The following is a 27925-nucleotide window of genomic DNA, read 5'->3' as shown; positions in this document are numbered from 1 at the left end:
CACTGGCTGTAAATATCCTCTTAGGCGCTGTGCTGAAGCTGAAACAGAACCATACAACATAAACTGACTGCATGTTATCAGAGTCCATTTGTACTGCATTCCTAGTTCTTCAAAGCACAGCTTATTCCTTGGAGTAGAATTGTAAGACCACCATAGATTTTTAGTCTCGTACAATTCTTCCACACAAAAATAAGGGCTTGTGCTTTGAAGAACTAAAGAACACAGCAGAAAAGGGACTCTGATAACAGGATTATGGACATACTAGGGCCACTCCACCACCTCTAAGTAGGAATACTCTCCCTCCTCCCACATTTTCTTGGTACTCTACCTTTTTGAACTGGAAAGTTGGGCTCCAAGTAGCTTGGGTGGCTCAGGTGCAGAGTCCTCGGTTGTCATCTGAAATGTTGAGTGCAGATTTGGTAACTGAAGAAGAGCAATCGCCACAGCTGTCCAACTATTTATGCAGGCTCAGGCGGATGCCGTCTTGTCACTGGCTGTAAATATCCTCTTAGGCGCTGTGCTGAAGCTGAAACAGAACCATACAACATAAACTGACTGCATGTTATCAGAGTCCATTTGTACTGCATTCCTAGTTCTTCAAAGCACAGCTTATTCCTTGGAGTAGAATTGTAAGACCACCATAGATTTTTAGTCTCGTACAATTCTTCCACACAAAAATAAGGGCTTGTGCTTTGAAGAACTAAAGAACACAGCAGAAAAGGGACTCTGATAACAGGATTATGGACATACTAGGGCCACTCCACCACCTCTAAGTAGGAATACTCTCCCTCCTCCCACATTTACTTGGTACTCACCTTTTTGAACTGGAAAGTTGGGCTCCAAGTAGCTTGGGTGGGTCAGTTTATGTGCGTTGTCCTTGGTTGTTGCTCACAATCTACAGTACAGGTGTTTCTGATTGTAGAGTGTGGTCGGTGGCCAGCTGTGTGTGGTCTACAAGAAAATATTCTTCTTTGCTTTTTCATCCAGTGCTTTACCGCCTCTCTGTAGTTTACCTTGCCATTTAGCTTAATGGCTAATATGCTGTTGACATTTTCCACCTTGAGACGGTTTCTGTGATCTGTTAAGATTAATTTAACTTGCGAAAAAGTTCTTTCAACTTCAGCAGTTGAGAGTGGTAGAACACAGCCAACTGAAACAAGTTTCTGAATTAGAGGAAATGCTACGCCAATTGTGTCTTCAGATTTTTCTAAAGTCTTGTACACGTTGACCATGGACAATCTTTCATTATCAGAATTTTCTTCTTCCGTTTGTAAGAATACAGATTTAAAGTCTTCCCATTCTGATAACAGAAGATCTTCGTCCAGTTGATAAAAATCAGCAAGCTGTGCCATTTCGGCCACACCATAAAATCCCACACCTTTGTCTGCATTAAGATGCCTCATATCTAAGACACTTAGATGATCAAGTATAGCTATATTATGCATCCTCTCTGAAATGTTTTGGACCAATAGATCTAGAAAACACCTTGCATCTTCTTCAAACTTACAATTTTCTGCTGCTATAGGAGCCTGAATTCCTATTTTTCTTGCAGCATTTTCCAGGTTCCTGCAAAACTGACCCCCAGGCTTACGCTTTAAATTTTTCAAAGCACCAAGCGTAATGGAAACATTGCTGTGTATTGTAGACAAGTCAATATCTCTTCTTTCAAAGATTAAAACTAATTTGGAAAGCAGGCTCAGTACATCACAAAGAAAGTGAATTAATTGAAAAAAATGAAAATTTTTCAGATGTTTGAGAAGTCCTTCAGCAGTTGGCCCACTCACACCACTTGTAGTCCTTGACTGTCCAGTTACAACAGCATTTTCCAAATCGACAATGATCGAATGATAATTAATTCTTATTGAATTAATAGCATTTTCATGTGATAGCCATCTTGTGTGGCTAGCCTTTTTTATTTTTGTTCCCTTACATTTAGTAAATACTCTTTGTATTTCTTCCAAAGTTTTGCTCCTCACAGAGCTGTATTTATAGTATTTGTAAATACTTGTTAATACTTCATCCATTTTCAGGAAAGGATTCAAAGATTCAAATGTATTTTTTGTTGCAAGAGCTAAACGATGATTGTGACAATGTATTGAAATAATCTTATTATTTTTGGCCTTTAGTTTGGCTGCTACTCCATCACGGTGACCAACCATTGAACTGGCGCCGTCACTTCCAAAGCCTACTAATTTCTCAAACCCTCCACAGTCTTCTATAGTCTGTGAAAGAGCATTGAAAATAGTTTCTGATTTTCCATCTGGAATTTCTGTATCATTAATAAAGGACACACTGACTTCTCCATCTTTTATATATTTTGCAGCAGTTGCCAAGTGTTTTCTGTTGCTGACATCAGTAGTTTCATCTGACATAACTGAAAATGATGGACTCTTCTGTAAAGACAAGATAACTTTCTCTCTTTGAACACTGGCCATCGAATTAACAAATTCGTTGATTGTTTGGTAGCTTGTATATGAGGCATTTTTAGATTTGTTCAGAGGGGCTAAAACTGGAGACTTTAATTCTTCTATACAGAAAACAACAAATGGTTTAAAAACAGTTGTATGTGGTATATTATGCTGGATTAGAAAATCCAGGCACTTCATAGCACATTCCACAGCTTTGAATTCCTCTGACTCTGGTCTATTTTTTCTGTTCTGTGAAGCCTCAGCATTACAACCGATTATTTCAGTTTGCATTGCTGCCTTGTGCATCTCGGAAACAGAATGCTCCTTAATTTTATCGCGCCTTACTGTGCTCATCCCACTATTCATCCATGGAGATTTGTTGTATTTTGTGTCGTTCAACAGATGTTTTAAACACAGCTTGCAGAGTAGAGATTCTCTTTCACCATTTTTTTTACAACTAAGCCACGGAAACTCTCTTTTCCATTTTATTTGGAAACCAACTTTATGTTTTGACTTTTTTTTTGGAGAAGCACTAACCCCAATGTCATTTATTATATCTGTATCTTCATTAGAAGAGCACCTTTCTTCAGATAGGTCATCATCCAAAATAATAGGGGGTGAGGTGTCACACTCTAAATTCTGAGAACAGTTGGCAAGAGAGATGGAGGATTGAGAATGCACATCTATGGTGTTTTCATTAACATGAATGACATTACATGACGTCGATACCGAGTCATCTACATTGCTGCAATTTGTGTTAACTGTGGCCAGTGAATTATCTTGGGAAGTGCATTGATTATCTGTGGGTACAGGATCAGAGGTGCTGGGTACAGGATCAGAGGTGCTGGGTACAGGATCAGAGGTGCTGGGTACAGGATCTAACTCTGCTGCATTTATTTTCTGTAATTAATAAAAATCATAATCTAAATTCAAATATTTGTTACACTTTCTTACAGGGGTTTAAAATGGGTGTATGTAAATGTTTTCCTACCTTCTTTTTTCCTGAAAACATTTGATTGATTTTCAAACATTTTTTGCCTATTTCCTTGGTTTTTCTTTCATGTTCTTTCACTTTCCTTTTAAGAGTAGGCATGTTTTCTAAAAATAAAAAAAAATAAAAACACTTAACACACTCAAGCTCCCTAGAATGAGAGCCACTGTACTCTCCGTACCAGCAAACTCACCTGAGACAAGTTGAGGTCTCCTGTCATTCAAGCCAAGAGGATCAAAGAAGGATCAATATGCTTATTTGGAGCCTGTGGTGTGGAGTGATGCACAGTTGGTTCAATGGTTGGTCAACGTGATGGAGTACATAGAGACGAGGATGAGGATGAGCCAGCTTTCTGTGGAAGAACAAAACACTTTAACACACTCAAGCTCCCTCGGATGAGAGCCGCACTGTTTACTCTCAGTACCAGCATACTCACCTGAGGCAAATTGAGGACTCCGGGGATGCCTAGAGGATCAAAGAAGGAGCCAGAATATGCCACTTTGGAGCCACAGTGGTGTGGAGTGATGCGCCAGTTGATGCAATCGGATTGCTTAACGTGATGGAGTACACAGAGATGAGGATGAGGATGAGCCAGCTTTCTGTGGAAGAACAAAACACTTTAACACACTCAAGCTCCCTCGGATGAGAGCCGCACTGTTTACTCTCAGTACCAGCATACTCACCTGAGGCAAATTGAGGACTCCGGGGATGCCGAGAGGATCAAAGAAGGAGCCAGAATATGCCACTTTGGAGCCTGTGGTGTGGAGTGATGCGCCAGTTGATGCAGTGGATTGCTTAACGTGATGGAGTACACAGAGATGAGGATGAGGATGAGCCAGCTTTCTGTGGAAGAACAAAACACTTTAACACACTCAAGCTCCCTAGGATGAGAGCCGCACTGTTTACTCTCAGTACCAGCATACTCACCTGAGGCAAATTGAGGACTCCGGGGATGCCGAGAGGATCAAAGAAGGAGCCAGAATATGCCACTTTGGAGCCTGTGGTGTGGAGTGATGCGCCAGTTGATGCAGTGGATTGCTTAACGTGATGGAGTACACAGAGACGAGGATGAGGATGAGCCAGCTTTCTGTGGAAGAACAAAACACTTTAACAAACTCAAGCTCCCTCGGATGAGAGCCGCACTGTTTACTCTCAGTACCAGCATACTCACCTGAGGCAAATTGAGGACTCCGGGGATGCCGAGAGGATCAAAGAAGGAGCCAGAATATGCCACTTTGGAGCCTGTGGTGTGGAGTGATGCGCCAGTTGATGCAGTGGATTGCTTAACGTGATGGAGTACACAGAGATGAGGATGAGGATGAGCCAGCTTTCTGTGGAAGAACAAAACACTTTAACACACTCAAGCTCCCTCGGATGAGAGCCGCACTGTTTACTCTCAGTACCAGCATACTCACCTGAGGCAAATTGAGGACTCCGGGGATGCCGAGAGGATCAAAGAAGGAGCCAGAATATGCCACTTTGGAGCCTGTGGTGTGGAGTGATGCGCCAGTTGATGCAGTGGATTGCTTAACGTGATGGAGTACACAGAGACGAGGATGAGGATGAGGATGAGCCAGCTTTCTGTGGAAGAACAAAACACTTTAACAAACTCAAGCTCCCTCGGATGAGAGCCGCACTGTTTACTCTCAGTACCAGCATACTCACCTGAGGCAAATTGAGGACTCCGGGGATGCCTAGAGGATCAAAGAAGGAGCCAGAATATGCCACTTTGGAGCCACAGTGGTGTGGAGTGATGCGCCAGTTGATGCAATCGGATTGCTTAACGTGATGGAGTACACAGAGATGAGGATGAGGATGAGCCAGCTTTCTGTGGAAGAACAAAACACTTTAACACACTCAAGCTCCCTAGGATGAGAGCCGCACTGTTTACTCTCAGTACCAGCATACTCACCTGAGGCAAATTGAGGACTCCGGGGATGCCGAGAGGATCAAAGAAGGAGCCAGAATATGCCACTTTGGAGCCTGTGGTGTGGAGTGATGCGCCAGTTGATGCAGTGGATTGCTTAACGTGATGGAGTACACAGAGACGAGGATGAGGATGAGGATGAGCCAGCTTTCTGTGGAAGAACAAAACACTTTAACAAACTCAAGCTCCCTCGGATGAGAGCCGCACTGTTTACTCTCAGTACCAGCATACTCACCTGAGGCAAATTGAGGACTCCGGGGATGCCTAGAGGATCAAAGAAGGAGCCAGAATATGCCACTTTGGAGCCACAGTGGTGTGGAGTGATGCGCCAGTTGATGCAATCGGATTGCTTAACGTGATGGAGTACACAGAGATGAGGATGAGGATGAGCCAGCTTTCTGTGGAAGAACAAAACACTTTAACACACTCAAGCTCCCTCGGATGAGAGCCGCACTGTTTACTCTCAGTACCAGCATACTCACCTGAGGCAAATTGAGGACTCCGGTGAGCCGTGAGGATCAAAGAAGGAGCCAGAATATGCTGCTATGGAGCCTGTGGTGTGGAGTGCCAGGAGTCAGAGGTGCAGTGATGGATGTGACAGATAGTGTGTCATGTGATTGAGTACATAGAGACGAGGATGAGGATGTGCCAGCTTTAGAAAAAAAAAAGAAAGTAATAAATGTGGACAGATTTTTCAATTAACTTATAGAATTTTAAGTGTTGCACCTTATGTCATGAGGATGCTGTATGATTTGGGGGCCCTTAATTATTATGGTCATCATTTATGATGACCATTCAATAATGGCCCCCAAGTCATAAAGTAAACTGGGGCAGATGTATTAAACTTGGAGAAGTGATTATAGTGCATTAGCCAGTCAGTTCCTGTCATGTAAAACCTGTAATGATTGGATGGTGCATTCATATTTATGCTAGCTATCACTACTCCAGGCTGTTCCTGATGGTTCTGAACATTCGGACAGGTTACTATTCCCACTTATAGTTCGCATGGATAGATAATCATGAAAAATGTGAAAAAAAAAAAAAATGTGAAAAGCACAGGAAGAATATACAAACTCCACACAATAGGACCAATAGTCCAACAGAGTGCAGTGGGTCATGCAATGGTAGCTTTTTTAAAATATATATTTATTCTATTTTGTCCCCTAAATCTCTTCAACATACAACTTAATGAACTTATAAAATATAAAACCACTTGTGACAGTCTACTCACACCTTAAATGTGGCTGCACAGATTTGTTATATAAAAAGCAAGGTATTTCAGCTAATAAGAAGACTATATATATATATAATGTTATTTGCATATTCCCTCACACCCCGGTCTGTATGTACCCTCCCCTCACACCCCGGTCTGTATGTACCCTTCCCTCACACCCCGGTCTGTATGTAACCCCCCCCCCCTCACACAAGGTCTATGTATCCCCCAGACCCTGGTCTTTGGGGGATACATAGACCTTGTGTGAGGGTGGGGGGGGTTACATACAGACCGGGGTGTGAGGGGAGGGTACATACAGACCGGGCCCCGGTCTGTATGTACCCTCCCCTCACACCCCGGTCTGTATGTAACCCCCCCCACCCTCACACAAGGTCTATGTATCCCCCAAAGACCAGGGTCTGGGGGATACATAGACCTTGTGTGAGGGGGGGGGGGTTACATACAGACCGGGGTGTGAGGGAAGGGTACATACAGACCGGGGTGTGAGGGGAGGGTACATACAGACCGGGGTGTGAGGGAATATGCAAATAACATTATATATATATATAGTCTTCTTATTAGCTGAAATACCTTGCTTTTTATATAACAAATCTGTGCAGCCACATTTAAGGTGTGAGTAGACTGTCACAAGTGGTTTTATATTTTATAAGTTCAAGTTGTATGTTGAAGAGATTTAGGGCTCAAAATAGAATAAATATATATTTGAAAAAGCTACCATTGCATGACCCACTGCACTCTGTTGGACTATTGGTCCTATTGTGTGGAGTTTGTATATTCTTCCTGTGCTTTTCAAATTTTTCAAGATTAACTATCCACGCGAACTATAAGTTATAGTTCGCGTGGATAGTTAATCTTGAAAAATGTGAAAAAAATAAAAAATGTGAAAAGCACAGGAAGAATATACAAACTCCACACAATAGGACCAATAGTCCAACAGAGTGCAGTGGGTCATGCAATGGTAGCTTTTTCAAATATATATTTATTCTATTTTGAGCCCTAAATCTCTTCAACATACAACTTGAACTTATAAAATATAAAAACCACTTGTGACAGTCTACTCACACCTTAAATGTGGATGCACAGATTTGTTATATAAAAAGCAAGGTATTTCAGATATATATATATATATATATATATATATATATATATATATATATATATATATATATATATATATATATATATATATATATATATATATATATAATGTATTCTTATTTGCATATTATGTACCCCCCTCACACCCCGGTCTGTATGTACCCTTCCCTCACACCCCGGTCTGTATGTACCCTCCCCTCACACCCCGGTCTGTATGTACCCTTCCCTCACACCCCGGTCTGTATGTAACCCCCCCCCTCACACAAGGTCTATGTATCCCCCAAAGACCAGGGTCTGGGGGATACATAGACCTTGTGTGAGGGGGGGGGGTTACATACAGACCGGGGTGTGAGGGAAGGGTACATGCAGACCGGGGTGTGAGGGGAGGATACATACAGACCGGGGTGTGAGGGAACACTGGTACAAGGCACAACACTTATCCACAGCTATATATTGTACAAAGAATCCCTCTGAGATGGGAGTACCACTGTTTTATTCTGAAAGAACTGCACTATAAAACACAGATAGTATTGCACTGCAAGTTACCGTTACATTTCTGCTCTATTTCAGTTCGTCATTGTATGGGTTAGAGGGGGCTTCTCCACGTGAAACAAAGAATGATCTATGTACTACCGTACTGAGTACTTACATCACAGAGGGGGAGCGCTGATCACCCAGCCCCACTTGCGGAGCGGTATTAAAGATGGCGGCCGGGTGATCCTCCCTGGCGTCTCCTTTTAAACATTCATCCACACAGGTGGGCTGGGTTTGCCTCGGCGGGAGAGGCAAACCCAGCCCTCCTGTCTCACCAGACCCTGAGCAGACCTATAGAGGACGCTGACAGCTAATGACAGGGCGGGACAAGGCGGACGGGGAGGGGCGGGCCGCGGAGGTCTCCGTCTCGACACATGCACGGAGTCTCAGTGATAATAAAAATGCAGTGCAGTGTGCTTAGTGTGTTTGGCGGCGTGGCGGGGTCCAGCGGGCAGCAAAGTGCGGGGCGGGAGGGCGCAAACAAACGGGCAGGGCGGGATTCAGGGGTCTAAAAAAGGGGCAGGGCGCAGCGCCCTGTGAAAGACACCTAGAGTGAACACTAGAACTGTTAGCATACCTCCAACTTCTTTACTCCGGACAAGGGACTTTTGCATGCAGCCACATGCCAAAAATTAAGGAGAGTGGCTTTGCGCGGGTATGTCGCACCTGTGACTCACAGTAGGTGGCCTCATTACTGCGCAAAACACATGCATCAAGTTAATCCTTTTCTGAGAAATCTGTGAATCTGGAGGTGCATTGAAATTAATGGGCTGTAGTGTATATCATGGGGTTTGAAATTACTCCCTAGTGTGACAAGTGGGTTTTTTTCTCCAAGGTGTTGTATTTCTTGTTGTTGTTGATGTGTGTTTTTTTTTTTTTTTTTTTTTTAAATGCATGGAAAATGACCTGGGTTCTGTGTGTTTATAGGCCAGGGTCTAGGTGGGGAGCTCTTTCCTGTGTCGCCAAACCTGCTTGGATGCCCTTGTTGCCACTTACATGAGACGCACAAGGAATGTATGGCTTTATTCACGGAGTGTCTGGTCGTTCTGGCGTCCTTTTTCATAAATAACATCACCGCTTAGTGGTCTGGTTTCCATCAACACTCGAAAACACATGCAGGGTGGTATGTACTAAGCATCCACGGTACATCCCGCCACGCTCTATTGTTACTAATGGCATTTATACTAACCCATGTGATAAGTACCGCTCTCCCAATAAGAGCTGTCCTTTGCGATCAGCACCGGCACTAGACTTCTGGGTTTATGACTCGGGAGTCCATCTGTGCATACGCAGAGTGACACAGAGGGCATCTTAGGAAGGATGCGGGAAGAAGCCTGTGGGCTTCTATAGGGCAATTCCAGCAAAAGCTGCTGTTACACTCTGCCCCAAAGCCCCAGTGTCCAGGACCTAGTATATATGGAAATACATTTTCCCTTTAGTACATACCGCCACTTGGAGTCTAATGGACTTTCTTAGGAATGTACTCCATAAGATTGGTCATTCATGGAAATTCCTACACACAGGACTTTTGGACCTCACAATATGTCTCTCTATTGATAATAGTCTCCTAGCTGTGCTAATAGTAAGGGAGTGGGGCTAAATAGGAAGGAAAATCAATCTGTGCTGGTGCCCCCCTCCCCTCCCACAGCTTTGGAAGAGTGTATTTGCAGAAAAGTACAAAGTCACTTTTTTTTCGTGCCTTAATAACTTTAAAATTATTTTTGTGTGTTTACCGTGCTGGAGATTTGTAGAAGTCTGAAAAAGGGAAGCATCAATTATAACTGTATTTCTCTATCGTCCTAGTGGATGCTGGGGTTCCTGAAAGGACCATGGGGAATAGCGGCTCCGCAGGAGACAGGGCACAAAAGTAAAGCTTTCCGATCAGGTGGTGTGCACTGGCTCCTCCCCCTATGACCCTCCTCCAAGCCAGTTAGATTTTTGTGCCCGGCCGAGAAGGGTGCAATCTAGGTGGCTCTCCTAAAGAGCTGCTTAGAAAAGTTTAGCTTAGGTTTTTTATTTTACAGTGAGTCCTGCTGGCAACAGGATCACTGCAACGAGGGACTTAGGGGAGAAGAAGTGAACTCACCTGCGTGCAGGATGGATTGGCTTCTTGGCTACTGGACATCAGCTCCAGAGGGACGATCACAGGTACAGCCTGGATGGTCACCGGAGCCTTGCCGCCGGCCCCCTTGCAGATGCTGAAATAAGAAGAGGTCCAGAATCGGCGGCAGAAGACTCCTCAGTCTTCTAAAGGTAGCGCACAGCACTGCAGCTGTGCGCCATTTTCCTCTCAGCACACTTCACACGGCAGTCACTGAGGGTGCAGGGCGCTGGGAGGGGGGCGCCCTGGGAGGCAAATGAAAACCTATTTTGGCTAAAAATACCTCACATATAGCCTCCGGAGGCTATATGGAGATATTTAACCCCTGCCAGAATCCGTTAAGAGCGGGAGACGAGGCCGCCGAAAAAGGGGCGGGGCCTATCTCCTCAGCACACAGCGCCATTTTCCCTCACAGAAAGGCTGGAGGGAAGGCTCCCAGGCTCTCCCCTGCACTGCACTACAGAAACAGGGTTAAAACAGAGAGGGGGGGCACTAATTTGGCGTTAGAAATATATAAAAAAGATGCTATAAGGGAAAACACTTATATAAGGTTGTCCCTATATAATTATAGCGTTTTTGGTGTGTGCTGGCAAACTCTCCCTCTGTCTCTCCAAAGGGCTAGTGGGTCCTGTCCTCTATCAGAGCATTCCCTGTGTGTGTGCTGTGTGTCGGTACGTGTGTGTCGACATGTAGGAGGACGATGTTGGTGAGGAGGCGGAGCAATTGCCTGTAATGGTGATGTCACTCTCTAGGGAGTCGACACCGGAATGGATGGCTTATTTAGGGAATTACGTGATAATGTCAACACGCTGCAAGGTCGGTTGACGACATGAGACGGCCGACAAACAATTAGTACCGGTCCAGACGTCTCAAAAACACCGTCAGGGGTTTTAAAACGCCCGTTTACTTTAGTCGGTCGACACAGACAGGGACACTGAATCCAGTGTCGACGGTGAATAAACAAACGTATTCCTTATTAGGGCCACACGTTAAAGGCAATGAAGGAGGTGTTACATATTTCTGATACTACAAGTACCACAAAAGAGGGTATTATGTGGGATGTGAAAAAACTACCATAGTTTTTCCTGAATCAGATAAATTAAATAAAGTGTGTGATGATGCGTGGGTTCCCCCCGATAGAAAATTATGGGCGGTATACCCTTTCCCGCCAGAAGTTAGGGCGCGTTGGGAAACACCCCTTAGGGTGGATAAGGCGCTCACACGCTTATCAAAACAAGTGGCGGTACCGTCTATAGATAGGGCCGTCCTCAAGGACCAGCTGACAGGAGGCTGGAAAATATCATAAAAAGTATATACACACATACTGGTGTTATACTGCGACCAGCGATCGCCTCAGCCTGGATGTGCAGAGCTGGGGTGGCTTGGTCGGATTCCCTGACTAAAAATATTGATACCCTTGACAGGGACAGTATTTTATTGACTATAGAGCATTTAAAGGATGCATTTCTATATATGCGAGATGCACAGAGGGATATTTGCACTCTGGCATCAAGAGTAAATGCGATGTCCATAACTGCCAGAAGATGTTATGGACACGACAGTGGTCAGGTGATGCAGATTCCAAACGGCACAAAGGTGTATTGCCGTATAAAGGAAGAGGAGTTATTTGGGGTCGGTCCATCGGACCTGGTGGCCACGGCAACTGCTGGAAAATCCACCGTTTTTACCCTAAGTCACATCTCTGCAGAAAAAGACACCGTCTTTTCAGCCTCAGTCCTTTCGTCCCTATAAGATCATATCTGCCCAGGGATAGAGGAAAGGGAAGAAGACTGCAGCAGGCAGCCCATTCCCAGGAACAGAAGCGTTCCACCGCTTCTGACAAGTTCTCAGCATGGCGCTGAGACCGTACAGGACCCCTGGATCCTACAAGTAGTATCCCAGGGGTACAGATTGGAATGTCGAGACGTTTCCCCTTCGCAGGCTCCTGAAGTCTGCTTTACCAAGGTCTCCCTCCGACAAGGAGGCAGTATGGGAAAAAATTCACAAGCTGTATTCCCAGCAGGTGATAATTAAATTACCCCTCCTACTACAAGAAAAGGGGTATTATTCCACACTATATTGTGGTACTGAAGCCAGAAGGCTAGGTGAGACTTATTCTAAATCTAAAAAATTTTTGAACACTTACAAAGGTTCAAATCAAGATGGAGTCACTCAGAGCAGTGATAACGAACAGGAAGAAGGGGACTATATAGTGTCCCGGGACATCAGGGATGCTTACCTCTATGTCCCAAATTTGCCCTTCTCACTAAGGGTACCTCAGGTTCGTGGTGCAGAACTGTCACTATCAGTTTCAGACGCTGCCGTTTGGATTGTCCACGGCACCCCGGGTCTTTACTAAGGTAATGGCCGAAATGATGATTCTTCTTCGAAGAAAAGGCGTCTTAATTATCCCTTACTTGGACGATCTCCTGATAAGGGCATAGTCCAGGGAACAGTTGGAGGTAGGAGTAGCACTATCTCGGATACTGCTACAACAGCACGGGTGGATTCTAAATATTCCAAAATCGCAGCTGATCCCGACGACACGTCTGCTGTGCCTAGGGATGATTCTGGACACAGTCCAGAAAAAGGTGTTTCTCCCGAAAGAGAAAGCCAGGGAGTTATCCGAGCTAGTCAGGAACCTCCTAAAAACAGTGCATCATTGCACAAGGGTCCGGGTAGAAAATGGTGGCTTCCTACGAAGCAATTCCATTCGGCAGATTTCACGCAAGAACTTTTCAGTGGGATCTGCTGGACAAATGGTCCGGATCGCATCTTCAGATGCATCAGCGGATAACCCTATATCCAAGGACAAGGGTGTCTCTCCTGTGGTGGTTATAGAGTGCTCATCTTCTAGAGGGCCGCAGATTCGGCATTCAGGATTGGATGCTGGTGACCACGGAGCCCAGCCCGAGAGGCTGGGGAGCAGTCACACAAGGAAAAAATTTCCAGGGAGTGTGATCAAGTCTGGAGACTTTTCTCCACATAAATATACTGGAGCTAAGGGTAAATTTATAATGCTCTAAGCTTAGCAAGACCTCTGCTTCAAGGTCAGCCGGTATTGATCCAGTGGGAAAAACATCACGGCAGTCGCCCACGTAAACAGACAGGGCGACACAAGAAGCAGGAGGGCAATGGCAAAAACTGCAAGGACTTTTCGCTGGGCGGAAAATCATGTGGTAGCACTGTCAGCAGTGTTTCATCCCGGGAATGGAAACTGGGAAGCAGACTTCCTCAGCAGGCACGACCTCCACCCGGGAGAGTGGAAACTTCATCGGGAAGTTTTTTCCACATGATTGTAAACCGTTGGGAAATACCAAAGGTGGACATGATGGCGTCCCGTCTGAACAAAAAACGGGACAGGTATTGCGCCAGGTCAAGAGACCCTCAGGCAATAGCTGTGGACGTTCTGGTAACACCGTGGGTGTACCAGTCGGTGTATGTGTTCCCTCCTCTGCTTCTCATACCTAAGGTGCTGAGAATTATAAGACGTAGAGGAGTAAGAACTATACTCATGGCTCCGGATTGGCCAAGAAGGACTTGGTACCCGGAACTTCAAGAGATGTTTACAGAGGTCTTATGGCCTCTGCCGCTAAGAAGGGACTTGCTTCAGCAAGTACCATGTCTGTTCCAAGACTTACCGCAGCTGCGTTTGTTGGCATGGCGGTGGAACGCCGGATCCTAAGGGAAAAAGGCATTCCGGAAGAGGTCATTCCTACCCTGGTCAAAGCCAGAAAGGAGGTGACCGCACAACATTATCACCACATGTGGCGAAAATATGTTGCGTGGTGTGAGGCCAGGAAGGCCCCACAAAGAAATTTCAACTCGGTCGATTCCTGCATTTCCTGCAAACAGGAGTGTCTATGGGCCTCAAATTGGGGTCCATTAAGGTTCAAATTTCGGCCCTGTCAATTTTCTTCCAGAAAGAATTGGCTTCAGTTCCTGAAGTCCAGAACTTTGTCAAGGGAGTATTGCATATACAACCCTCTTTTGTGCCTCCAGTGGCACTGTGGGATCTCAACGTAGTTCTGGGATTCTTCAAATCACATTGGTTTAAAACCAGTCAAATCTGTGGATTTGAAGCATCTCACATGAAAAGTGACCATGTTCTTGGCCCTGGCCTGGACCAGGCGAGTGTCAAATTGGTGGGTTTTTTTCTCAAAAAAGCCCATATTTGTTTGTCCATTCGGACAGGGCAGAGCTGCGGACTCGTCCCCAGTTCTCTCCCTAAGGTGGTGTCAGTGTTTCACCTGAACCAGCTTATTGTGGTGCCTTGCACCTACTAGGGACTTGGAGGACTCCAAGTTGCTAGATGTTGTCAGGGCCCTGAAAATATAGGTTCCAGGACGGCTGGAGTCAGGAAAACTGACTTGCTGTTATCCTGTATGCACCCAACAAACTGGGTGCTCTTGCTTTTAAGCAGACTATTGCTAGTTGGATGTGTAATACAATTCAGCTTGCACATTCTGTGGCAGGCCTGCCACAGCCAAAATATGTAAATGCCCATTCCACAAGGAAGGTGGGCTCATCTTGGGCGGCTGCCCGAGGGGTCTCGGCTTTACAACTTTGCCGAGCGGTTATTTAGTCAGGGGCAAACACGTTTGTAAAATCCTACAAATTTGATACCCTGGCTAAGGAGGACCTGGAGTTCTCTCATTCGGTGCTGCAGAGTCATCCGCACTCTCCCGCCCGTTTGGGAGCTTTGGTATAATCCCCATGGTCCTTTCAGGAACCCCAGCATCCACTAGGACGATAGAGAAAATAAGAATTTACTTACCGATAATTCTATTTCTCGGAGTCCGTAGTGGATGCTGGGCGCCCATCCCAAGTGCGGATTATCTGCAATACTTGTACATAGTTACAAAAATCGGGTTATTATTGTTGTGAGCCATCTTTTCAGAGGCTCCGCTGTTATCATACTGTTAACTGGGTTTAGATCACAAGTTGTACGGTGTGATTGGTGTGGCTGGTATGAGTCTTACCCGGGATTCAAAATTCCTCCCTTATTGTGTACGCTCGTCCGGGCACAGTACCTAACTGGCTTGGAGGAGGGTCATAGGGGGAGGAGCCAGTGCACACCACCTGATCGGAAAGCTTTACTTTTGTGCCCTGTCTCCTGCGGAGCCGCTATTCCCCATGGTCCTTTCAGGAACCCCAGCATCCACTACGGACTCCGAGAAATAGAATTATCGGTAAGTAAATTCTTATTTTTTCTGTATGTAATGAACAGTGTCTCTTTAATATAAAAAATAAAATCAAGTTTAAATAATTTTGTGAATTGGGAAAGTGAGATTGGATACAGCTACTCTTGGATTCCCTTCTGAAAGTTTTTCTTTGAGGACTTGCCGATTTACTCTAGTAAACAAATCAATAATTTTTCTATTTTTTTTCATAGCCATACAACATAAATACTCAAATTGGAAAGCTTTTTTAGTCAAACGACTGACTGGTGCCAAGACGTTTCCTCCAGATTTTGCGCAAAAGGTAAGCCTCTTAACAAGAAAAAAAAAAGTATGTGTATACGTTATTTTGCTTCTGGGTCTACGCTAATAGTTATCATTTCACTTTACAAGTCTATTCAATGTCACTTATTTTAAGTAGCACCTATGTTAATTATATTTCTCTTACGTCCTAGGGGATACTGGGAATCCATTTGGTACCATGGGGTACAAACGGGTCCACTAGGAGCCATGGGCACTATAGAAGTTTGATTAGGTGTGCTGGCTCCTCACTCTGTGCCCCTCCTACTAGCAATGGGCCAATAGAGGGCCAGCTTCCAAACCAGAACAGAAACAATCAGCCTGATGGTGCGGGCCTCCACCTTGGGGACTCCAAGGTAGGGGGCCGTCTTCAGTTTGCACACATATGGCAGCAGTCGACAATAGACGCTTGGGTGCAAGAAGTGGTATCTCTGGATTTTGTTTTCCCTTTCAAGAAGCAGTCTCCTCGAATGTTTTTTTGCACCAGCCCATCTCGTATAGAGCTGAAGGCCAGAGCCCTGCAAGAAGCAGTTCAGAAATAGCTTCAGTCTGGGGTAATCATTCCAGTACCCCCGGCACAACGGGGGCAGGGGTTTTACTCCAACCTATTTTTAGTCCAGAAGACAAATGGGTCATTTCGGCCCATTCTCAATCTCAAAATGTTAAATACATTTGGGTTCCACATGGAGACATTACGCTCCATAGTTTTGGCCTTGGAACCAGGGGATTACATGGTATCTCTGGATATACAGGATGCTTACCTGCATGTGCCAATAGCATTATCCCATCAGTGTTGCCTCAGGTTCACTATCCTCCAACAACATTTTCAATTCCAGGCATTACCCTTTGGGTTAGCCACAGCCCCCAGAGTATTTACCAAGATCATGGTGGTTATGGCAGCTTATCTCTGCAAGCAGGGGATAAGGTTTTTTCCATACCTCGACGCTCTTTTAATCCTGGCACAATCCCAGGAATTGCTCTTGAGTCATCTCCAACAGACAATAACTTGTCTACACAAACATGGATGGCTCATAAATTGGGCAAAGTCGTCACTGATGATTCACTTGGGGGCTGTATTGGATTCAAGTCTGCAGAAAATATTTTTACCTTTTTGGAAAAGATATCCAAGGTTCAGTTAATGACTCAGGAATTGTTGCACAGTCAAACAATATCAATTCACGCAGCAATGCGAGTGATGGGGTTGATGGTGTCAACATTCGACATGGTGGAATATGCACCATTCCACTCAAGACCTCTGCAGCATCTGATTCTGACCAGATGGAATGGAGTACATCAGACAATAAAGAAACAAATTATGGTACCTCAAGTAAAGGTAAAAAGGTCATTAGCCTGATGGCTACAGACTTCCCATCTAGATAAGGGGAGACCATTTTGGATATCAGATTGGAAAATCCTGACAACGGATGCCAGTCTTCAGGGCTGGGGAGCAGTGTCCGAAAGATTGTGGTACCAGGGACAATGGACCACAGAAAAAAGTCGACTGCCAATGAACCTGTTAGAAATTTGGGCCGTATACATGGCACTGATTCAGGCAAAGGACACTCTGCAAGGAAAACCAGTCCAGATCCGCTCGGACAATGCAACGGCAGTAGCAAGCTTCAGCCATCAGGGAGGAACTCGCAGCCAAAGAGCAATGAAGGAGGTAAGTCACATACTAAAGTATGCAGAATTCCTCCATCTTCCAGCATTGTCCGCAGTGTTCGTTCCAGGAGTCCTAAACTGGGAAGCAGACTTTCTCAGTAGACACACCATTCGAGCAACCGAATGGGCTCTCCACCCGGAAGTATTTCAGACTCTAGTAGACAAGTGGGGGTTGCCAGAGAGAGATCTCATGGCGTCCCGTCTGAACAACAAAGTTCCGGCATACGGTTCAAGAACAAAGGACCCCGGAGCGATCCTTGTAGACGCACTGTCAGTGAAATGGGACTTTCATCTGGCATATCTGTACTCAGGGTGATGAGGAAAATAAAGCAAGCAAAGGGTGCCGTGATTCTAATAGCTCCGGCTTGGCCCATAAGGCATTGGTACATAGATCTACAGAGGATGTCGATGGATGCTCCAATTCTGCTCCCTCAACGTCCAGATCTACTAATGCAGGGTCCTTGTTACCACAGGCATCTGGATTAGCTGTCTTTGACGACGTGGCTTTTGAAACCTCTATCCTGACGTCCAGAGATTTTTCACAACCGGTAATTCAAACTATGCTCAGGGCAAGGAAACCCTCCTCGGCTCGCATTTAACACTGAATATGGCAAGACTATATTCATTGGTGTAGTGAAAGAAGTATGGATCCAAAATCTTTCAGAGTATCCAGAATCTTAGATTTCAGGCAGTAATGGATAAGGGTTTGAAGTTGGCTTCCTTGAGAGTTCAAGTATCAGCATTGACTGTATGGTTACAAAAGAAAATTGCCACTTTACAAAATATGCGTACTTTATTACAGGGAATGCTGTGCATTCAACCACCTTTTGTTCCTCCTGCAGTACCTTGGTATTTAAGTCTGGTTCTCAAATCCCTTCAAGGGGCTCCATTTGAACCACCTTAAGAAAGTGGATCTTAAATGGTTGATCGCTAAAGTACTCTTTCTACCGACAATGGCATCAGCTAGAAGAGTGTCAGATTTAGTAGCGTTGTCATGTAAATCTCCTTTTCTGATTTTTTTTTTTTTTTTTTTAAATCCAGATAAGGCAGTTCTCAGAACTAAATCTGGTTATCTTCCGAAGGTGGTCTCGAAGTTTCACCTTAACAAAGAAATTGTAGTCCCGGCTTTTCAGGTATCGGGACTTTCTGCGGGAGATGCGTCGCTGATCGTAGTCCGTGCATTAAGAATCTACGTGGATCGTGCTAGTGCCATCAGAAAGACAGATTCTTTCTTCATTCTCTACAGATTTCACAAGAGGGGATGGCCTGCTACTAAACAGACGCTAGCAAGATGGATTCGAATGACTATTTCAGAAGCCCATTCTCAAGCTGATCTCCCTGTTCCAGCTAATGTCTCTGCTCACTCTACACGTAAGGTAGGTACTTCATGGGCAGCACAACATGGTGCGTCAGCAGAACAGATATGTAAGGCAGCCACATGGTCTTCCATTAACACATTCATTAGACATTATGCTTTGGATACTTTTGCTTCTCATGACGCTGAATTCGGTCGAACGGTTCTCCTGTCTAATCAGGAGCGTCACCACCACTAAAACTGGCTTTGGGAAGTCCCAATGTTATCCTGTGGATAACCTGTGGACCCTGCCGGAGAAATATACATTATGGTAAGAACTTACCGTTGATAACGGTATTTCTCCTATGTCCACAGGTTTCCCAAGGGATCCCACCCTGACTCTCACCTGATTTGAGAATCTTTATACTCCCTAACCTCTTCCCTCTTGTGTGGAAGGTTGTGCATGTGTGTTCTTCTCGCCTGAATAGGGTTCTACATAATGCTCCTGCCTAAATGCTTTGGAAACAACTGATTTGACTGAGCCGGTGGGTGGGATTATATGGATGAGCCCGTTGCATCCTGGGAGGCCAGAAAGCTTGTGATAGTTTGGTGCCAATCCGCTGTCACTCCATCATATCCCAGTGTTATCCTGTGGACATATGAGAAATACCGTTATCAACGGTAAGTTCTTACCATAACGTGTATTTTTTGTTTATCTTCAATACGCTGTCTGGGCAACGGCATACCTGCACTGTGGGAGTTAGGGGGATGACGGTCACAGGCCTTACGAGGTGCAGAGCCGCTTCACAGCGGGACACTGCGCCTTGGCTGTCAAAGACGCAGCACGCAGCACACCCCTAACGCTGCTTGAAGGTGACATCGGTGGTGAGTACAAACTGAGGGCCCCGGTTCAAAGTGTGGATTACCATGGGCGCGGCGTACAGGACCATCCCGGGGGGAGGAGAGGAGAGAGTCCCGCTAATATCCCCCTAATATCCCCCATGTGGAAACTGGCACAAACGCTTGACTAACACTTGTGAGGTTTTGAGCTAGAACTGAGACTTTGCCAGTATAATAACATTGGGTATCTCTGCGTCATTTGTGGGGTCTGAGCTACCTCAGAGCGGGACCTGAGGCATTTTGGCGCCTTCCTCTGCTTACTGCAGCCACAGACGGCACACCCAGTGCTTCCTGATCCTCAGCGTTGCTGGATAATCTGGTACAGGGTGTAGCAAAGGGGGAGAGCCGCTTGTGTACACTATATACATCTTATTTAGGATAGAAATTGTTAGTGTTTACAGTATTATAGTGAGCTGACAGCCTCACTGTCTGGTCACTCTCTCTCTCTCTCTCTCTCTCTCTCTCTCTCTCTCTCTCTCTCTCTCTCTCTCTCTCTCTCTCTCTCTCTCTCTCTCTCTCTCTCTCTCTCTCTCGGCTGGGGGAGAGGGTCCACAGCCCCACTGGTTAGTCAAATGTCATCCCAGCTCACTGCTAATGTGCAGAAGACTCCGCTACTACAACAAGCTGTTGCAGATTTAGCTGCTAGGGCAAATGCACAGCCTCCCTCTCATGCAGGTCTACAGAAACGTGGGTTACCTGCCATACTCTCTGATACAGATGATATACAGGAGTATGGGGATGACTTGGATCCCGATTCTGCTCAGGGTATTGAACCCCTAATTCTGGCTATACGGAACGTGTTAAAGCTCCCTCTAGAGGACGCTGCAGTCATATTTTTGTGTTTGGTGGTTTGTTTGTTTTTTTTTGTACAAAACAAGCCTAATGTCACTTTCCCTGAATCTACAGAGTTAGGCGACCTATTCAAACAAGCCTGGAAAAATCCAGACAAAAGATTCCAAGTATCCAAAAAGTTTTTGCGCACTTTTCCATTTGCTCCTGAAGGTAGAAAATTTTGAGAGTAACCCCCCTGGGGTGGATGTATCAGTCTCTCTCGCCTGTCTAAGAAGGCTGTGCTGCCTGCTCCGGGCTCCTTTACCATGAAGGATCCTGGGGACAGGAAGATAGAAACTACCCTAAAGTCTATATACACAGCAGCCGGTATATCACAAAGACCGGTCATTGTGGGTTGCTGAATTACCCATGCCATTCATTCCTGGGCCACTCGGATTCAGGGTGGCCTCTCTGGAGATATGCCCTTAGTCACTATGGTAACCCTCCTTTAAACACATTCAGGACACTACACGTGTCCTCTTATTCACTCAAGGGGATGGGGAACATTAATGCTCAGACTTCTGCCATGGCAGTGTCGGCGCGCAGGGCCTTGTGATTGCGTCAGTGGATTGCGGACGCAGAATCCAAACGTAGTGTGAAATCCCTCCCCTTTTCTGGGGAATGGCTTTTTGGGGTCGAATTGGATACCTGGATTTCCAAAGTTACGGCTGGGAAATCCACGTGTCTCCCCTCTGGGGCCCGGCAAGACGCTCCTATCCGGGGCCATCTGTCCTATCCTTTTGGGCTCTCAGATTTCGATCTAAGGCCAGAGGTGCCTCCAATGCGGCTAGAGGCACCAGAGGGAAGTCCAGAAAACCTGCAAGCACCAGTTCTCAGGAATAGTCCACCGGTTCTGCTTCCACAAAGTCCTCAGCATGACTGTGCCCACCCAACCCGCGGGGATCTCGAGGTGGGAGCTCGACTGCATCACTTCAGCCGCGTCTGGGAGACCTCCTGCCAGGATACCTCGTCAGATCTCGTTTCTCAGAGTTACAAGCTTGCTAGCTTTGGAGGCTATGCAAGTTACGTTGCAGCAGGTTATCCGAAAGTTGGTCCAGTCCCACGTCATTGTTCCAGTACCACTACCGCAACGCGGCAAGGGGTTTTATTCAAACCTGTTTGTGGTGCTGAAACCGGATGGTTCGTCAGTCCCACTTTGAATCTAAAATCCTTAAATAGTTACTTGAACATGTTCAAGATGGAATCCCTGTGAGCAATGATTGCGGGCCTGGAAGTACAGGAATTTTTCTCCTTGGATATCAAGGATGCCTATCTCCATATTCCGATTTGGCCGCCTCATCAGGTGTACCTGCGGTTTGCCCTACTGGACAATCGCTTCCAATTCCAGGCACTACTCACGAAGGTGATGGCAGAGATGATGATCCAACTCCGGGTCCAGGGGGTCAATGTGGTTCCTTATCTGGACAATCTTCTGATAAAGGCACGATCCATGGAGCTTTTGTTGCTCCATATCGACTGCACCATCCATCTTCTTCAGTCAAACCATGGGTGGATCCTCAACTTACAGAAGTCCCACCTGGAGCCAACTCAGAGGCTCCTGTTCCTGGGGATGTTTCTGGATACTGTGGCACAGAAGGTGTTTCTGCCAGAGGACAAGGCGAAAACACTTCAGGAGATGGTCCGCATGGTGCCCCGACCTACTCGAGTGTCCGTCCATCTTTGCATACGAGTATTGGGAAAGAAGGTTGCCTCATACGAGATGATCCAGTATGGGAGGTTCCATGCCAGAACATTTCAGTTGGATCTCCTAAGCAAGTGGTCTGGATGATTCGGCTGTCACCTCAGGCCATGATTTCCCTCCTGTGGTGGCTACAGTCCTCCAATATCCTGCAAGGCCGGAGTCTCTGGCTTCAGGATTAGACCTTGCTCACGACAGATGCGAGTCTACGGGGATGGAGAGCAGTCACCCAAGGGGTGCAGTTCCAGGGCAGGTGCTCAGCCCACGAAGCCCTCATTCTGATCAACATTCTGGAACTTCGGGCGATCTACAGTGCTCTGCTTAAGGCCTCTCCTCTGCTCAAGGATAATGCGGTCCAGGTACAGTTGGACAACGCCAACGGCTTCGGCATATATCATTCGACAAGTAGGGACAAAAAGCAGAGCCTGCATGCAAGAGGTGTCAAAAATACTCCCCTGGGCGGAAAGAAATGCAAGAGCATTGTCGGCAGTCTTCATTCCAGGTGTGGACGACTGTGAAGCAGACTTCCTGAGTCGTCACCATCTCCACCCAGGGGAGTGGTGGCTCCGCCATCTAGTGTTTCAGCAGATCATCGATCGTGGGGTTGCCCTCAAATGGTCATGATGGCTTCTCGTCTCAACAAGAAATTGCCCTGGTATTGCTCGCGAAACAGGGACCCTCGGGCGAGGGCAGTGGATAAACTGGCATCTCCTTCGCCTTACCAGCTGCTCTACCTGTTTTGATTCAATTCCGTTGCTCCCAAGGGTGCTTAAGCGAATCTGTAATCATAGTCAAGGCAATTCGGATTGACCTTGGAGGGCATGGTACGCGTCTCTTCTGGACATGTCCGACGAAGACCCTTGGCCTCTACCACTAAGAAGCGGTTTTCTTCAACAAGGACCGATCGTCTACCCGGACTTATGGTGACTTTGTTTGATGGCATGGAGGTTGAGTGGAACATCCTAGCTCACAAGGGCTTTTCCAAGAAGGTTATTGCTACCATGGTTCAGGCCAGGAAACCTGTGATGTCAAAACACTATCATCATATCTGGAGGAGATATGTTTCTTGGTGCGAGGAACGCACGTATCCACCTGCTGAGTTTCACTCGGGACGTTTCTTACGTTTCCTGCAAGCTGGTGTGGATAAGGGCTTACGTCTGGGTTCCCTTAAGGTCCAGATTTTAGCCCTCTCCATTTTCTTCCAGAAGAAATTGGCAGTGTTGCCAGAAGTTCAGACCTTCTTGCAAGGGGTGCAACACATACAACCTCCTTGTGTGCCGCCTACGGCACCCTAGGATCTGATTGTGGTATTGGATTTTCTACAGACCTCCTCCTGGTTTGAACATCTGACGGTGCAAGACAAGTATCTCACGTGGAAGGCGTGATGTTACTTGCCCTTCTGCTCGATGGGTCTCAGAATTGGGGGCTTTGTCGTGTAAAAGTCCCTACTTGGTCTTTTACAAGGACAGAGCAGAGCTCCGGACTAGACAGCAGTTCCTGCCAAAGGTGGTCTCTGCGTTTCACTTGAATCAGCCTATTGTGATTCCGTCCAGTTCTGGTGCTTCTGCTCCTCCGGCGGCATTGGGTGCTGTGCGAGCCTTGAAGATTTATGGGGGTCATTCAGATTTGATCGCTAGCTATTTTTTGGCAGCGCTGTGATCAGATAGTCGCTGCCTATGGGGGAGTGTATTTTCGCTATGCAAGTGTGCGAATGCTTGTGCAGTCAAGCGGTACAAAAAAGTTTTGTGCAGTTTCTGAGTAGGTCTGAACTTAGCCGCTGCGATCACTTCAGCCTGTCCGGTCCCAGAATTGACGTCAGACACCCGCCCTGCAAATGCTTGGACATGCCTGCATTTTCTTTTTCATCCACTAGGGGTCACTGGAGTACTCTTGGGATATGGACGGCTTCCACCGGAAGAAGGCACTGAATAAATTAATTTTTTGAGACTACTCCTCCCCTCCATATCCTGCAGCACTTCAGTGTTTTTTCTGTGCTCGACACAGTTAGAAGGCATAGTGGAGCTCATCCACAAAGTATTGGAATTTTTTCTAAGTTTTTTTTTTTCTTCAATTTCCACGTCCTTTCCCCCCTTCTAACAGGCGTGGGTCAGGGACAGTGGAAGCGGCTGAGTAGCCGTGAGTGTCGGACCTCTCTGTAAAGAGCTCCCTCACTCCACTTGCAGGCTGCCTGCAGGAAAGCTGGACGGAGCTTGGATGAAGGCCCCGTCATAGACTTTTGTCACGGTCCAGGTATGTTGGGTTGGGGCGGTCAGCGCTTGCTGCCGCTCCACTGTTGGGGATTGTTGGGTACTCACCGCTGCCCGGAGCGCGTGTACATGGGCCGCTTCACGGTCCATGCGGCGCGCTCTCACTCTCCGGCTCCCAGCATCCTAAGAGACCGCTGCTCCCTGCGCAGCAGCAGCGCTGCTTGGCTACACAGACACGCCGTTATGCTGTGTGTGGCGGGCGGGAGCACGTGTGCATAGGCCGCTCCACGGCTCTATGCAGCACGCTCTCTGCTTCCGCCATCCGCCCGCAGCAGCCGAGGAGTTCCGTTGTCCGGGGTCTACAGGCAGGCCGCTCACACGGCCCTTTGCAAAACTTCCACAGGCCCAGACCCGGTGCTGTACACGGAGGTCGTGGGAGTGGGGGGGGGAGACTTTAACAGTATTTGGCAGTGCCAAGAAATGCTTAATATGTTTAAATGTTCTCCTGTCTGTTCCAGGTTTCCTATTTTTACATCTCGGCTAAGAGTGGTACTAGAGGAATTTTGGGGTCAGTTTTTGTATTTCTGGCAGGCACTGCACTTGCCTAGATATATACCAGGAACTTTGGTGTTATTACTGAGTCGTGCAGTCTGTCTGTGTGGAGTTTGTATTGTCTGTCTTCATAATGAGTAAGACACCAGCAAAATCTAAGAAACATTTGTCATGTCATGTCTGTAAGAGTGTGTTGCCTGATGGATCCACCACATGTACAGCATGTGTTGTTAATACAGCCATAAATACGATTTCCATTCCAGAAGTAAAGCCAGCATCTCAGGACCCGCCATGGGCTTTACTTGCAGATGTATTAGTTGGTTTACAATCAGAACTGGCCGCCTCTCGTGAAGAAAGAGAGGCGGCAAGATCTGAGTTTAAGATGAGACCATTTGAGTTACCTGGGGAGTCTCAAACTGGTCATAAGTCCACCTTGAGTGGAAAAGATAAGTTTCCTTTTCCTACTAATTTTCCTGTCTCTGGGATACTAGATCTCACTGAACAGGAGTACGAGGAGGGCGAAATAGAACAACAGTCAGAAGGTGACGACTTTGACAGTCCGGACAAACGGTTTTCTATTCCTCGTAGATTTAAATCGAGTTACCCGTTTCCAGAGGCCATGACAGCTACATGGGAGAACCCACCTTTGGTGGATTCATCCGTATCTAAACTTACGAGGAAGTTAACCATACCAGTCCCAACTGCTACTACGCTTAAAGACCCTGCAGATCGTAAAATAGAGGCTATGCTAAGGTCCATGTACACAGCAACTGGAGTGCTGTTAAGACCTGGGTTGGTTGGCATTTGGGTTACTAAAGCTTTAATGGTATGGATAAAAGAGCTCAAGTCGGCTCTGCAAGATGATCATCTTATACTTCTCGCGGATCAAATCTGGGAAGCTGCTGAATATCTATGTACAGCTTCTACTGACGTCTGTCAGCTTACTTCTCGCCTGTCCTCATCGCTAGTCACAGTACGACGAGCACTTTGGCTGCGTTCGTGGCAGGCGGAGACGGAGGTTAAAAAAGGTATAGAGGCATTGCCTTATGATGGCGAGAAACTTTTTGGTCCTGAATTGGACAAATGGATTTCTGAGGCTACTGGAGGGAAGTCTGTTTTTCTTCCATCGCCTACAACTATACCTAAACGGAAATATTCTGGTCCGGCGTTCAAATCCTTTAGAACTCAGCCCTTTCGTGGGCAGGGAGGAGCAGTCACGCCGGGCAGAAGAGGTCGGGGACGTAGTGCCCGACAATCCAATGCACGTCGTCAAGACACCAAGACCACTAACAAACCAGTGGCATGACGGGCTCCCAGCCCATCTCGGATCTCCAATTGTGGGAGCACGCCTTCAGAGCTTTCAGGGGGCGTGGCTGCAGACGTCCACAGATGGGTGGATCCGCAATTTAGTATTAGAGGGTTACAAAATAGAGTTCGATTATCTTCCGACAGGAAGATTTTTCACGACAGGACTGCCTGTGTCGGACGACAAGAAAGCAGTTCTGCAGGTTGCCATTCAGTCTCTGCTGAATGCTGCAGTGATAATTCCGGTCCCTGTGCAGGAACAGGGGCAGGGTTATTATTCCAGTCTGTTTCTGGTACCAAAACCAGATGGCTCAGTCAGGCCAATATTGAACCTAAAAGGTCTCAATCATTACGTCACTTACCACAGATTCAAGATGGAATCTCTCAGGTCAGTAATTGCAGGGTTAGAGCCACAGGAATTCATGATTGCACTAGATCTCAAGGATGCGTATTTGCACATTCCGATTTGGCCACCTCACCAGAGTTTCTTAAGGTTTGCGATAAGACGAGACCATTACCAATTTCAGGCTCTACCGTTTGGCCTCTCATCAGCGCCTCGGGTATTCACCAAGGTAATGTCCGTGATGACAGCTCATCTCAGGTCCCTAGGGGTAATAATTGTTCCGTATTTAGACGATCTACTCATAAAGGCTCCGTCTCAACAATTGCTTCTCCAACATGCCTTACTAACGTACAATGTACTAGTTCAGCACGGTTGGATAGTCAGTTTAAAGAAATCACATCTAATTCCGTGTCAACGACTTCAATTCCTAGGGATGATTCTCGATACAGTAAAACAAAGGGTTTACCTGCCACAACAGAAAGTACAGGGCATTCGTCATCTGGTGCAATTAGTGCTCAAGCCACGCACAGTCTCAGTACATTTGTGCATTCGCCTTCTAGGCACAATGGTGGCGGCTTTCGAAGCACTTCAGTTCGGAAGATTTCACTCACGTCCGTTTCAACTGGAGGTGTTAGCACAGTGGTCGGGATCACATCTGCAGCTGCACCACAGGGTGAGGTTGTCACCACAAGTCAGGGTGTCTCTTCTCTGGTGGTTAAAAATACACAATCTATCTGCAGGGACACGATTCGGCGTCGCGAATTGGATAATTCTGACAACAGACGCAAGTCTCAGAGGTTGGGGAGCTGTAGTTCAGAGTTATCGGCTCCAGGGCCTCTGGGCGGATCACGAAAGATCGCTATCCATAAATGTTCTGGAACTCAGGGCGATTTACAATGCTCTAAGACAAGCGGTGTACATGTTTCGTTTTCAGACTGTTCAGGTGCAGTCAGACAACGCGACGGCAGTCGCATATATAAACAAACAAGGAGGAACGAGAAGCCGCATGGCTATGCGGGAAGTAGCTCGGATCCTCAGATGGGCCGAATATCACCAGGTGATATTATCGGCAGTGTTCATTCCTGGAGTGGACAACTGGGAGGCAGATTTTCTCAGTCGTCGGGATTTTCATCCAGGAGAGTGGGCATTGAATCCAGAAGTATTTCAGATGTTGATCCAGAAGTGGGGTTACCCTCAGGTGGATCTAATGGCATCCCGCCACAATCATCAGGTGTCAAGATATGTGTCCAGAACAAGAGATCCAGGGGCAGTGGCGGTGGATGCTCTCACAGCCACGTGGCCATACAGCCTTGTGTATCTGTTTCCACCGTTTCCGCTGCTCCCGTTGGTGCTAAAACG

At 46.5% G+C, this 27925-nt stretch overlaps 2 protein-coding genes across 9 annotated transcripts in view; one reads left to right on the top strand and one right to left on the bottom strand.

Moving 5' to 3' along the window:
• MBTD1 (mbt domain containing 1) overlaps positions 1-27925 on the top strand; it is a 178721-nt gene that overhangs the window by 26352 nt on the left and 124444 nt on the right. For all 8 annotated transcript variants that reach the window (XM_063961253.1, XM_063961254.1, XM_063961247.1 and 5 more), the window contains exon 8: positions 15689-15777. In XM_063961253.1, the coding sequence (XP_063817323.1) occupies positions 15689-15777 (89 nt within the window). The remainder of the gene's footprint in view (positions 1-15688; positions 15778-27925) is intronic.
• Positions 667-3751, bottom strand: LOC135056291 (zinc finger protein 862-like). Its single transcript, XM_063961246.1, has 3 exons — positions 3593-3751; positions 3400-3506; positions 667-3308 (listed from the first exon to the last, which is right to left on the bottom strand). The coding sequence occupies exons 2-3, from the start codon at positions 3499-3501 to the stop codon at positions 858-860; spliced, it is 2553 nt and encodes an 850-aa protein (XP_063817316.1). The 5' UTR covers positions 3502-3506; positions 3593-3751; the 3' UTR covers positions 667-857.

The sequence above is a fragment of the Pseudophryne corroboree genome, chromosome 3, assembly GCF_028390025.1.
Source record: "Pseudophryne corroboree isolate aPseCor3 chromosome 3, aPseCor3.hap2, whole genome shotgun sequence".
In the NCBI taxonomy this organism is placed as follows: domain Eukaryota; kingdom Metazoa; phylum Chordata; class Amphibia; order Anura; family Myobatrachidae; genus Pseudophryne; species Pseudophryne corroboree.
This window is presented reverse-complemented; position numbering and strand designations above follow the sequence as displayed.